This window comes from Teleopsis dalmanni, chromosome 1 (assembly GCF_002237135.1).
Source record: "Teleopsis dalmanni isolate 2A chromosome 1, ASM223713v2, whole genome shotgun sequence".
Taxonomy (NCBI): domain Eukaryota; kingdom Metazoa; phylum Arthropoda; class Insecta; order Diptera; family Diopsidae; genus Teleopsis; species Teleopsis dalmanni.
In genome coordinates, this window is record NC_051846.1 from 180,863,410 (window position 1) to 180,878,040 (window position 14,631).

Genomic DNA, 14,631 nt, shown 5'->3' on the forward strand with positions numbered 1-14,631 from the left:
GTCACGCCATATTTGTTGACTACACAAACTTGTTATCGGCTGTCTATGAAAAAGTATATGAAATTTGTTAATCAAACACAAAACGTACACATGCATTCATATATATCTAATTGTTAGCACTTTTATTCGATATTTGAATATATCTATAGACTTTAAAACATACAACATAACAAGAGATTATTAGTTCTGCAAAGCGGATAATAAAAAAATTATTTTATCACAAATTGAACAAACGTAATTTTATAAGTAAATATTGATTTCTTAATTAAACCGATTTCATACCCAATGTATTTTATAATAGTTTATTTACGATTATTTACAATTTAATTATTTTATTTTATTTTATTTTATTTTGTTGTTTTATAGGTGAACATTTAACCGGTGAATTTCGCGATAAAGTAAATCGTTTGAGAAAGGTAAGGTTAAATGCAATCGTCATTAGAAATTAATAGTTTTGAATTATCAATAAATTTTATTGTAGCTACCCGCTATCACCGATCACGGTTTTCAATTATCAGAAGATGTGGCGATATTCAGGCATTTATCACGAGAGAAACTCGTGCCTGAACATTGGTATCCACGTAAACATCTTGGACGTAGTCGCATCGATGAATTCTTAGCTTGGCAACAAAGTAATATGGGCGTGGCATGTACTGATTTGTTTCAACAAAAATGGCTAGTACCTTATTTGGAAAAGACGCAACCAAATAATAATTCCGTAAGTTAAAATGAATTCTAAAATTTTTTTCATATATATTCAAATTTTTAATACAATTTTTTTTATTTCACTTTTAATAACTATACAAAAAAAAACAAAAAAAAAGTTTTTTTAACACTATTTTAACGACTCTTTCAACCTTGGCAATGACCGCCTTTCGTTTTTATTTCCTAAAGTTTTTTTGTGAACTTGTTTTTTTTTTTGATTTTGCTATATTTTGTTTTTAAGTACGCAAATGTATATATAATATATATTCTTACTTAATTATTTTTATATATTGTTTCTTAGGTCAATCATGCTACCAAACGTCTCGAACATACGTTAAATGACTTTGAAAAATTATTTTTGAATTCAAAAAAATTTATTATTGGTAATAATATTTCCTTTGCTGATCTCTCTGCCATCTGTGAAATTGATCAACCAAGTAAGTAGCAATATAATGTTAAATTTCCATAATAAAATTTTATTAAATTTTATTTTTACAATTTTATTTTATAGAATCAATTGGTTTCAATCCATTTAGTAATCGCGTTAAACTAGCTAGATGGTATGAATCGGTACGTGACGAATTGGGTCCTTTCTACAAGGAAGTAACCGAAGATTTTGAAAATAAACTTAAAAATGCTGAAAATAACATGGAAGCTGTTTCATTAAAACAGTAAATTATTGTTACTTAGTTTTTAATTTTTAAACGATTTTTATTTTAAAATTTTACCTAAGAAATAAGGATTTTATAAGATTTTGTTATAAGAATATTTGTTTTCAACTATTAAACTATTGTTATATCAATTGTTTTTTATATAATATAAAAGATATTTACTTGAAAAAGTTATATCATATAAAAAAACAAAAAATATTTTTATTATACATTAATACTGAAAATTTTTTCATATTTTAATATTTAAAATATATTTTATATACTTTATACACAAATACAATAATATGGAAAAGTTCACGGGACTTAACTAATAAATGTTCTTAATATAAAAAAAAATTAAATATGACTTTTTTAATACTAAAATAATGTATAATATGATTATGAAAATAACTATTTAATTTTAAAGTAATGGTATATAATGAAAATTTCTTTTATTAGAAAAAGAGTGAAAACTCTATGATGCTAGCACTAATTGTTAGCCAAGATTTGTTTATTCTACAGCAGTGTTTTGTTAAAATGAGATAAATTACTCGAAATAATAACAAAAAAAAATTGTTTTAGAAAAATTGTGCGTTAGGAGAACTTTCATATAGCAGGTACATGTATTTCTGAGTTCTTATAGTTTCAATTTGAAGAAAATTTTACTAGATCAGATATGCTAGATATACTCAGTGATATGAATATTAGATATTGTAAACATCCTATTAAATATAAAAAAAAAATCGGCAAAAAATTTAACACATGGTATTCTTTAGAGTGAACGAGGTACTGATGCAATTATGTATCAAATTGCTGCGAAAGTTTAGCCAAAGAAGCTGACAAGAACATCCATTTCTTTTATTCGCATCCGGTTACAAACGTTTAGCTGCCGCTAATGAGAATACACCCAATGTGTTAAAAATTTTTTATCTAAAATCGATTTTATTTAATGTATTTAATTCAGAAATTGATATTAGAAAATTTAAAAAATTTTATACATTTTTTTAATATATACTTTATAAATTTCACTCTAAACAGTGATACAGTTAAACAGATCGTAAATTACAATAGATTTAAAACTTATTAAATTAATACAAAAAGCTAAAACAAGCGTATTCATTTTTTTATTAATATTGATAAAATATACATCACTAATAGTTTCGTTTTTATTTCGTTCCAACCTTAAAGAAGGTGCTTAAATATTTCAAACTGACAGTTGTGATTTTTTGATTAATGTGTACAGTTATTTCTGCATTTGCCAGTTTAGTGAATAAAATGCATTAGTGCTTTTTATATTAACATATTTGTATTTGTTTAAATTTGGTTATTTTCAATTAAATTATTATCAACAAATTTATTGAAAGCTTATTGGTTTATCTTCTAAAAAAAGGTAAGTAAAGTTTGTAATATTTTGTAAATTTCAAAAAACTTGCATTTATAAAAAAAAGGAAATTTCCCTAAAATATTTAGTGTTTTGTACTATAAAATAATATAATATAGTAATATACTTTATGATATCGAAAACGTATAAACAAAATTTGGTAAAACAAAAAAAAACGAAAACTTTGAATTAGAATTGGGCGGCAAAACTTTTAGGTTAAGTAAAAGATTACATTTTAAAAAATATGAAAATTTTTTTAATAGAATTGTTAACTTAATAGGTATAAGCATTAATAGTTAGATATCTGGTTCACAATACAAAATCAGCTGCGATAAAAGTTTATTACTTTTCAAATCAATTGCCGGTATTTTTGATAACGACCCGACACGAGCGAGTTGCATTAGCACATCGTATATTGCTTTGGATTTTGTTTATAAAAACTGGCGTTTAAAAAGACTGAACACTGCATAAGTCTTTTATGTGCCTTGCAATTAGCCTACATACCTCTATAATTGTCTAATGTTATCCTGAAAAACGATTCTTTCCTTAGGTAACCTTAGAAAATGAATTATAGCTGTGATTATGTCTGGAGATAATACGCTGCGTATTATCTCCAGAGTCGACCAGTAATCAATATCACCATAAGTAAATCAACAAAAATAATTGAAAAAACCCTTGTTTTGTATAAATTTGCATTTATTTATTAATTTATTGTTTTCGTAATTTTAAAATCTTAATATTAATATTTAAACTACTTGCAGTTCATAACTTTTACCAAACGTTATAATAACATTTATTGTGAAATTAAATTGTACACGAAGCGCATAATTACACTTAGAAAAAAACTTATTAATAATTATAAGTAAATTGTTGGCAACAAAAAGTAGTTAGTTATATGCTTATTAAAAATGTTAATTCTTGCTTAATATATTTATATATTATAAACTAATAATATCAATTGGCAATAATTTTTTTATTATATTTAATCATGGACTAAATTATGCTCAAGCGACTGAAGTTTTTTATTTCTCCTTCTTCGGAAATGATTTGTCATTTATTTAAGATGAGGTTGAGTAAAATTATTTATACAAGAACGTTTTCTTTAGTCATAATTTACTTGAAAAATTAAGAGTTTAAAATTATTTATTTCATATTATATAAATTATTCTTAAAGAAACAGAAAATTTGGTTATTTAATTAAAATATGGACGAATCAAAATTAGTAGTGATATCTCGATTAATTGAAAATATATTTTTTTCCAATTTTTTTATTAAACATTTTTTAAGAAAGCAGATCTCCATTATTAAAAAATATATATTTTTCTATTTTTTTTTTTTAAATTTATTAAGAAAGCAAATTAAAGATTTGTCGCTTAAACATTATTTTGCCCATTAAGTCAACAATTTAGTATTATATCAAATTTATAATTAAATTATGGATTTTTTATGGTTTTAATAGATATGCTAAACAATAACAGAAACTAGGAACAAATTTCAGAATCGTTGTTGTAATGATTAATTATTACATATATACTGTTTATGTGAATATAGAATAAAAGTAAAAAATTCAGAATTCATTTGATAATAAGTAAAAAAGAAAGTCACCCGCAATAATATAAAAGATAATCTATTTTATTTAATGTTTCAAATAAGCAAATTTTTTTGCTTTTCTGTTATCTATAATAAAAAATATATATTCTTGTTAAGAAAGTTTTAAATTTATATTTTTTTTTTTTGTTGGAGTCTCTAACAGGATCAAATTGTAAAAAAATATAATGCTATGTTTACACTTATATTTATCGAACCTTACTAGCACATTTTTGTATGGGTTTTGTACGATAAATGGCACTAACTGCTAAATATTTCGATACTCAGTATTGAAAAAAAGTGTTTAATAACGAAAAACAAACATTATTTTACATAATATTTGTCTAAAAATACTCCTAAGTTCAAGAAGTAATATCGATAAATAAATATCGTTTATTTCGAGTTGCTGATACATATGTTCAGATGAGTAATTTCCAGTGCAGCAAACAACATCGAAATGCAACGATTAAACATTCAACGTTTAATCAGTTTAATTTTTACAGTTGCGTTAATTTATTTAATATTATTATTATATAGCAACTATAACACGCGTAGAACTTCGCAGTTGTATTCTGCCCAAAGCATATATATCGATACTTTTAATTATCGCGCCATCGCTAATTATAAATATAAATTATTGATTGCCACAATCTTTTAGTGTAAAAGAAGCAAGCAGTTGACTTTCTTTTGAATTAAGCTATTCTTATATACATTATTTTAAACTATGTGAGAATTATAATAGCAAATCGTTACATTTACATCAATTATATGGAATAATTTACATTAATTTTAAAATTTTTAAATCTATTATATATTTTAAATTAAAATTATTTCTAAATAAATATTTTATATTATATAATTTTAACAAAAACAAAATTTTGTTTGTTAAATTGCTTGAAAATTATTTTCGTATTATCAACCTCGTATTTGTGTATTTTTTTTTTTTGTTACTACTCGAACACAATTCTTTATTCAAATACTTTTACAGTATTAAATAAATTTTATTTTATTAATGTTTTTATATTAAATTTCTTAAATGTAAAAGCATGTTGAATTTTTTTTTTTAAATTTCTACACAAATTTTTTGAGTCAATTTTTAATTTTTATGTGTGTCAAAGGCACTGCAACTGCATTATCTAAAAATTATATTGAATATTGTATTCTTCATTTTTCTTTTGATAATAGTTTGTTTTCCTATTCTCAAATATGGTAAAAAAATTATCTAACATTATCAGATTTGCTTCGATCTATACGGTCATAAGTTAAATATATCTTTTTGACTCTAGTGCACAACTCTTGTTAATTAATTGATTCCAATAACAGATCCTCTTTTTTTTTAAATATAAGAAGAAAATATTTGCAACATGAAACGAATATACCAAGTTTCAATATCTGTTCTAAGCATTGATAAAGCACAAATCTTCGTACAATAAAACCTATTGAAGTTGCTGTGCGTCTGAGCCAGTCATAATAATAATAATAGTACAACTATAGCCCTATATTATATTATTTCCAACCTCATATACATATTAAGAGAAGCACAGCTGAAAGTGAATGGTTTAAGTGGTTATTTTAGATTAGGTTGGAGAGATAACGTTGTATAGCCAAGCTCACACAAATAATAAGACGTTGTGATACCACGAATATTACAATTCATAGTTAAATCTTCTAAGTTCTAAATCCAAATCTTTTACCTCCGAACAGTGCACCTTTGAGAAACCGGAATCAACCAGACAAGTCTATAAACAGTTGAAGTGGTAATAGTATTAACTTATAATATCACATTTCAAGTGAACTCTTAATTTACAAATCACTAAACTCAAATGCAAATTATTTTTGTGTTATTAGTCGAGAGAATTAATAATATATATTACATATTTTATATATCATTCTTTACGGTATATGAAGACAATGAAAGAATGCAGTATCCACATAATATTTTCCTTATCCTTAATTTTTTAAATTTTCACACAAACTTTTTTGTAAACACTAAAAACTAAGAGTTATTTTTTTCATTTCATGTTGAGTCTTTTCCAAGTTAGTGCATCTGGGCACTTTTACTCTTTAATAGCTGGGGGGTTTCTGCAGAGTCCCACCCTTATCACTGACTAATTTATGTATTCCTCAAAAGCTTCTTGATTATTCGATAACTGATCTAAGATCTCACGGGGCGGTACGCAGATTCTAAAATTATGCATATTCTAAAATTAGTGACTATATCATTGCATTACCTGTCTTATACATAAACCCGAAACTAAAGATCAACCGTTCATATCTTACAACTAAAAGTTAACCTTAAATTTACATATGGCTTAACCAACTAGAATTAAGCTTTTATATTGCACGAATCGAAATGGATGATTATTTTATTCCATTAATATCTTTCTATCACGTTACCAGTATGCTCATGCTAAATCTACTTTTTCTTCTCCAATGGCGCTACATTCCAAACCAAGTATTGAGTTCCCAATTATTGACCTCAAAACCCACAATTGTTACAACACAGCTTATGCTAAATCTACTTTTTCTTCTCCAATGGCGCTACATCCCAAACCAAGTATTGAGTTCCGAATTATTTACCTCAAAACCCACGGTTGTTACGACACACTGAAACAACTGATACTATTGCTATGATACTATTACTATACATATATTAATTAAACCAATAGATGTTTCTGAAGACCACTGATTTATTAGAGAATATTCTGAACACAGGCAATATATATTTCAATTAACACATATCTCTCATATTAAAATCTGTCATTAATAAGGTTACATTTAAGTTAAATAGTGCTGGAAGTGAAAATATAAACACAGCAATTAAATATATTGCAAATATATACTTTAAGACAAATTGGAACACAGCTGTTAACCTATGACACAGTGACAATAATTTCAGATGGACGAACAAAAAGGTTTAAATATAAAAATAATTAACATGGATGAAGCCTTCACATAGTTTCTTTTCATTGCTAAGAGAAAAATGGCTAGTATTTATGGAAGATACATTAGAAGTCACGACTGAGCATTAAGCCCTCTTTAAGATTGCAGATTATCACAATGAATCTACATATTTTAGTATTTTAAAAGTCGATAATCATCTCTAATAACTACTCAAAGATGTAAAGTTTGGCTGGATTATGATATAATAGTTTATAAAATTATTATAATATATTTAATTATCATAATAAAGAAAAATTTATAAAATATAGATCACTCGAGATTTTATAAAATCGCTTTATGCCAAAATTTTATATCTCTAATTTTAAATTATACATTTTTTAGGTAAGATTGGATAATATTTAAAATTAAATTAATTGTTTGGTTATTATTTGAATGAAAGCAAAGTGAAAAGGATACGAGTATATACTATCAGACTTAATATAAAAGTTATTTCCACAAGCAGTTTGTTATCACTAGCTATTCTCGATTACTCATAATAGTTGATAGTTTTCTGAAACTATGGATGGACAACGATAGTCATGCCTCTTTAAATGAAAACGTAAACGAAAAATTGTGCAATTAAAAAATTTCGAATAATCGAATAAACCCCAATCCAGAGTGCCTTCAACCATACACATATCATTTTCTTTCGCGGAACAGATATAGTTTTGTCCTTTTTTTAATTAAAAGCGTAATTTTAAAATCTGCATGGATATAAACAAAAAGTGTTTAATTTTTCACTCTATAAAAATTTCTGTACTTCTTAAGTGTGATATAGCTGCCATTTGTTTATATCCCTTAAACTTGAACCAACGAATATGACATACCTAGGTCTATTGGGAGTATAAAAAAGTTGTCACCACTATCCCTAATTTTAGGTAAAATATTCGATAGTTTTGGCAAATCAACGCTACTGGCAAAAATTTTAAGACTATACGATGGAGACATCGATAGTAAGTCACCACTGCAGTGACCCTGGTATATTTTCGAACCTAACCTAAAATAAAAATATTATTCATTATCTATAATATAGTGTTTTACATACACACATATATGTATAATAAATTTAAATTATATTTGTTTTTAATATTTTAATATATCGCATTATTTTTGTTTGCAAAAACGGATACTCGTTTTAATATTAAAAATAAAATAATTTCTTATGATTTTCATAAGTCGAATGGTTAGTTTAAGTTTTTAACTAATTTAAATTTAAATTTTAAATAACAGTAATTATAAAATAAATTACGTAATTATCAGCTATTTAATTTAAAAGATAATTAAAATTTATTCTTTTTTATTTATCATAAAATATGAACCACAATTTGAGTTTGAAGCCTTTTTACATTAGTAAAATTTTTATTTTTAAATTAAATTTTTTATTTTTATATTAAATTTTCATTTTTAAATTAAATTTTTATTTTGTAATAGTTTCCATTTCATTTGAGCGTTTTGTTGCTATTTAATATATTTAATTTTGTATTTTGTAATATTCTATATAAGCACAATTTTGTATAGTACTTTTTCATTTTATTTTTTTTTTTTTCTGTATTTGTAACTTTATTTTTTTTATTAAGTTCTCTGTAAAAATCTATTATGCGTTTTTAGTGTGTGCGTATTGAATATTTATAAAATGGAACTTTATCTATTAAAATCTTGTATTTGCATATATACTACATTTACACATAATTTTTGTATAATTATTTCTTATAGTATTGCACATAAGAGTAGTAGTTTTATTATACACCGAAAAGCAATAATTTTTAATTATAAAAAATTGTTTTACTAATAAACTAAATAGAGTTATCATAATAAATAATAATTTAATCTACTGAAAAACATATTTTTTTATCAAGTAAATATTAATATAAATAGAAATAAAATATAAAATAATAAAAAAGAATAAAATAAAAATAACACTGAAGATGGTCTACAAAATAGATTGATTTATCTCTAAATAAATATATACATAAGTTAACAACTGTGATATTTTTTATTTACTCTGAAATTTGTTTTTATATAATACAAGTTATTATATAAAAATATAATTTTAAAAAACACGATATAAATTCTGGTAAAATTGAAACAAATAATCAAAATGATTATAATAAAAATAATAAAAACTATAAACAAAATATGTAAAAAAAAATTATATGTGTATATAAAAACTGACATAATCTTTTTATGCGTACGTAATTTATATATTATATATATATTATATATATATTATATGTATATTATATATAATTTATACTAATTTTATTTATTAAAAAATATTATTGCAATATAATAATATGTATATTATTTTATATATAAATTATATAGTAATAATAATAATAATATATATAATAATATAATATATAATATAAATTTAATACAGCTCTCAAAGTCTCTATTGAAATCATTTATCTATTTTCTGATTCGGAATGCAAACAAGAGTTAACTTTAATATCGATCCTTTAATCTGATTGGCACAAAACCATATTTTCCTCATATCAATGAGCTTTCACGTCTAAGAATCGGACACACTTTCGTCTCCCACAAACACCTACTCTCAGCTGTATCTTGAAAACCTTCCAGCTGCTACAATTTTCGCATATAACATCTACATGTTTCTAAAAAACAAATCACTTCCGTACTCCGGAAGACACGGTCTCACAAACACCTACACTCAGCTGGCCATAGAATTATGCTATCTGTTAGATATTGTTCTCTATATTATAAAACAAATTTAATTACACATAATAGAAGACATATTAGAAGTATAAATTTAAATTATTGCTCTTCGATGCAATGCTACTATGTAATAATGTAACAGCATAGCGTTACACATATAAAGCGTTTTAAATTAGGTTTAATTACAATAAATGATTGAACAACTTACATTAAAAGTACATTTAATAATCGCTAAAAGTCCATTAAGATCAATTCCGAAAAATATACAAGTATATTGCTAAAGATGAAATTATTCAAGCTCGGCATTTTGTTCACCTTCCTGATCTTCATCATGTTCATTCAATAGCGGACTATCGTCACCTAAACGATTTGGTGGTAGAGAAGTACCTGGCGTGGTTGGTGCAGAGCGTGAAATCCAACCTCTTCGCACACGACCGCGATTTGTGAAAAAATTAACACCAACACTACCGACAGGACTTTTAAGCATATAACGACCAGGAGGCGAGGGATTCGACATCATTGGTATATACATAGCCTTATTTGGTTTAGATGTATAAAATTTCTTCTTACTCTGTTGCAACGTGGATGGACGCATACTAACAATACTGTTTATTGATTTAATGCTGTTGCTACTATTATGTTGTGGATTCTGTTGGCTCTTAATATTAGTATTTGGTATCGTTGTGTGATTTGGACCCTCAGCTGCAAATATTGCATTTGATGAAGAAGTGCAGACATTTTGCTGTTCGATCATTGTGGCGCAACGTTGTAATTTAATATTGGATTCTATGGAATTCGTGTTCGTATGATTGGGTGATGGTGAAGACATTGTATGTTGTAGAGCTGGTCTTGAGTTAAACAATAGTATATCCTCATAGCTAACACCTTCGTGTAATTGACGTATTTGATCTAGTATTTCTTTGACTTCACCTGTTGGGCTCGTAGCTTGAGGCGGTGAACTAGGCGTACCAATATTTGCTAAACTACTAACGCCAGAACAAGTACCTGAGGTCACATAGCTACGTAGACCCTCATCTGTAAATTTTTTCGTTAATTCATTGATGCGTATTGGTGAACCGCTTATAGTGAAATTATTCTGTGATTGCTGATTTTGTTGCTGTTGCTGTAGTAGTTGACAGCATGTCTCCAGACTACGACGCAACAAATGCAGATCCCTAAATTCAGTATTGGTGCTGTTAGCTGCAACAGGAACTGTAATTGCAATTCCTTCAATAGAATTACAGGAATTATAGAGTGGCTCTCTTTTGGCCTCATTAAATTGTGTTGGATTTGTGCTTACACGATGTAATGGCTTTGGTTTAATACAACCATTACTATATATAACTGGCGTGCCACCAGCTTGTGGATGTGTCGTTGAAATTTCGGTTGCTGCAGAACCATTACTTAAACGATCATCTTCCATTATACCTGCGGTTGTTACGGAAGTATTATTAACAAAAATATCACTAACACTATTGCTATTTGCAATATATCTAAAATGTTGATCACTTTGTGATTGCATGAAGCCTGTAGTACGATGCTCAGATTCACCAACAACTCCATCATTATTACTGCCGTCAGCGCTGCCGCTACGACTGCTACCCGCTGAGTCTTCATTGTGAAAATGATCGCTATTCGAATTACGCATATGTGTAGTATAAGTTGATGAACCCATTAACGAATTATTAATTGCAATATTATGGCCTAAATTCCGATGCTGGTAATGGTAGGCCTGTTGTGCAACCATATTGTTACCACTTAAGTCTTGTTGGCCATTACCATTCGGACAAACCAGTTGTGAAGCAGAACGTGGTAGCGCGAACTGAAAATGCGAACTAAAACCTAAATCCGGACTAGCAGCACGCGAATAAGGCGGAGGCACTAGGGTGTTGGCTTCATTGGCATTGCATATAAAACTAGAACTAAGTGAATCTACCGTACTCGCAGCCGACAACCCTGAGCCCGCTGGTCGTACTATATAATTACGAAAATATTGCACCATTAGATAACTGGAACCGTTTTTGCCATTATCACTGTTACATGTGAAGACTAGCGGATATAAGTCTGGTTTCGATGTAACCTGTTAAAAAAAAGGAAATAATATTATTTTATTTTGAGTTATGGTATTTAAAAAAAAACCTCAGTATAAGGTGGTGGAGGATGATGAAAAGAGCTACAGCGGCTATATTGTGGAGGGGCATAGCAAGAACCGGCTGAATCACCCTCCGATTGTGCATGATGTTCTGGAAAACCCCAGCCACATAATGTACGGCGTTTTTTCCACAATGAATACGCACAAAGTACAGCCAATATAATAGCAACTACTAAGCACCTGTGGAAGACAAAAATAAATATTTAAATTCACCAAGCAACTTATATAAATATTTAATAAAAATGAGTGTAATATAAGTAAAGTAAAGTAAGGAAGTAATATATTTACTGGTCGGAGTCAAATTTATTTTGTACTATGAAAAAACCCATTACCCAACCATACTAAGCTGATTGCCGTTAAAGACTAAAGTAAAATTCACTTTCACTCTACATGGAGTGTACGGTGCATACAATAATGGCAACTACTTGGAATATTGTTTATGCTGCACATGTGCATGACTGTCGCTTGTCGAGCTCGAGCTCGAGCTCATTAGCAGCGGTTCGAGAGTGTATGCCCAACGACATTTCGCAAATAAGCAATTTGTTGTTTCTATATCCCATTTGGTTGATTCGAATTGGTTGATATCTCGAATGGCATAACCTTGATCGAAATCCTTGTAGAATTTCCTTTAAAATTATTTATTATGTTATTGCAAGACTGCATGACTTACTGGTAATGTCGTGAGTGAATTGTTTATTTATAAATTAAAATTTTCGTCGATGGCTGAAAGCCATCGCACTTTTGTTTAGAGAATACACAAGAGACAAATTCTTCTTTATGAGAATATGGTAAAAAAATATTCTTTCTTCCTAATAAGCTCTATAATTTTAAGCAAATAACACTTACCAGAAAAACCAATGACTTATGAAAAACAAATTAAGTACATGCTCTGACGGTGGTGGCAATTGGCGTGGCCCACTCTGATAAGGTGGGCAGCAACCTTGTGTGCAACATTCTCTTGGCAATGAACATATATGTCCACCTTCACAAAAACGTGCTGTTACCTGCAATAATGTATAAATGTCAAGTTAATGTAAATATAAATATGTATACATAATTATGTCTGCACAAGAAATAATTGTGTTTATTTAGTTTTTAAAAATTACAGAATTCACTTTGAAACTTGTGCGACCGTAAATAGCTTAAAATATCTTCTGCATGTCACTGTTAAATAAATAACTAATTATTATTGAACAAAAGTAATTATTGAATTCTTTCAATTTATTCTATTTTGTCTTAATTATCACTGTTCGCTTCCACAATATTTATTGCGAAATTATTTTGTATTATATTTATTTTAGTGCTATTAATTAGTCCAATAGTTTAGTTTTTCCTCTTTTTTGATACCATAAGATCCCACTTTTGTTTATATTGGTATATAACACAATCCAAATTTAGCCAATATACAGCATAAAAAAAAAATACAGATATTTCTTTCATTGCAAAAGAATGGTATATTAATTCTTATAGGTGACATCACTGGGTGGTGTGTAGTATGTCAAGATGCCTTAAGAATTAAAGTCGGTTTCTTTTTTTAAGAATTTTACATTCGCTTTTGTCTTCATCAGAAGAATTCCTTATAAGAATATTTTTTATATTCAATAATAGGATATTACTTTAATTCATTTGTAGTAATAAAAAGGAAAAGGATATCATCAAATTCCTCTTTATTACTCCAGCAGAGACGCCTGCAAAGTCATGTTGCGTCAGACCGAAACCCGGTAACGGGTTGTTACGGCCAAATAAGTAAGTAAAGATATCATCAAAAAACTTTTCTGTACTTGTCCAACGAATAATATTGTAAAAAAAGATTTATAATCTTCTGAGCTAGAGGACATCTGATGTGTTGCCAAAGATTTTGTACCAAAGTCACTGTGGTTCGTTACGTTAACATAATCGTGCAACTAGGGTTGAACAATTTAGAGTTCTACTGGTTCATGGAGTATCACAATAAGCCAGCTTAACTCTATTTAATCCATTACCAACTTAGGAAGTCGATGACCACTTTTACCTAACTACTAATCTACCTATTATATATATTTGAACTTTTTTGGACACTGATTATATGCATAAATAAAGTAGAGGGGTTACTTTGCAATTGAAATTATTGAATTCAATATATTAAATTATGTCAAAAATATGTCAAAAATTTTTAAAGTACATTATATTTATTTAAGTTAATGTTTTATTATCGAAACGTAGCTAAAAATCTTTCAGAAAATCTTAATTGCTACATTTATACATGTGATCTGGTATAATGAATATGATCTGGTTAACTTATGATTTATTGTTTGCTTTAGAATATATAAAATAAATAGTAAAACAATTATCATGACTTAATGAAGAAATCATACAATTTACAACCTTGATCGCTTAAGATATTTCATCAAAGTTGGGTAAACTATTAGTGTTTAATAAATGAATAATATTTGGGTCCTATTGTATATGTTATAAAGACAATGTGCTTGATTGTTGAAGAAATCGTGATCTTATCTATCAAATAAATCGCATACTATTTTGTATACGAAGATAAATAT

General features: G+C 27.3%; 2 protein-coding genes across 3 annotated transcripts; one reads left to right on the forward strand and one right to left on the reverse strand.

Moving 5' to 3' along the window:
- Positions 1-350: 350 nt before the first annotated feature.
- LOC119666834 (glutathione S-transferase theta-4-like) lies at positions 351-1,441 on the forward strand (the record flags this gene model as incomplete). The annotated part of the gene is made up of 4 exons (XM_038076113.1): positions 351-416; positions 482-718; positions 1,007-1,142; positions 1,217-1,441. Coding segments are annotated over 4 exons (603 nt in total), but the record flags the coding sequence as incomplete, so codon positions are not given.
- Positions 1,442-9,649: 8,208 nt separating this feature from the next.
- Positions 9,650-13,098, reverse strand: LOC119670518 (the record flags this gene model as incomplete). 2 transcript variants are annotated; one of them, XR_005251718.1, is given in 4 exon segments in its annotated part: positions 9,650-9,979; positions 10,151-12,022; positions 12,082-12,274; positions 12,941-13,098. XR_005251718.1 is itself a non-coding variant. In XM_038080797.1 (3 exon segments), coding segments are annotated over 3 exon segments (2,142 nt in total), but the record flags the coding sequence as incomplete, so codon positions are not given.
- Between the last annotated feature and the right edge of the window lie 1,533 nt (positions 13,099-14,631).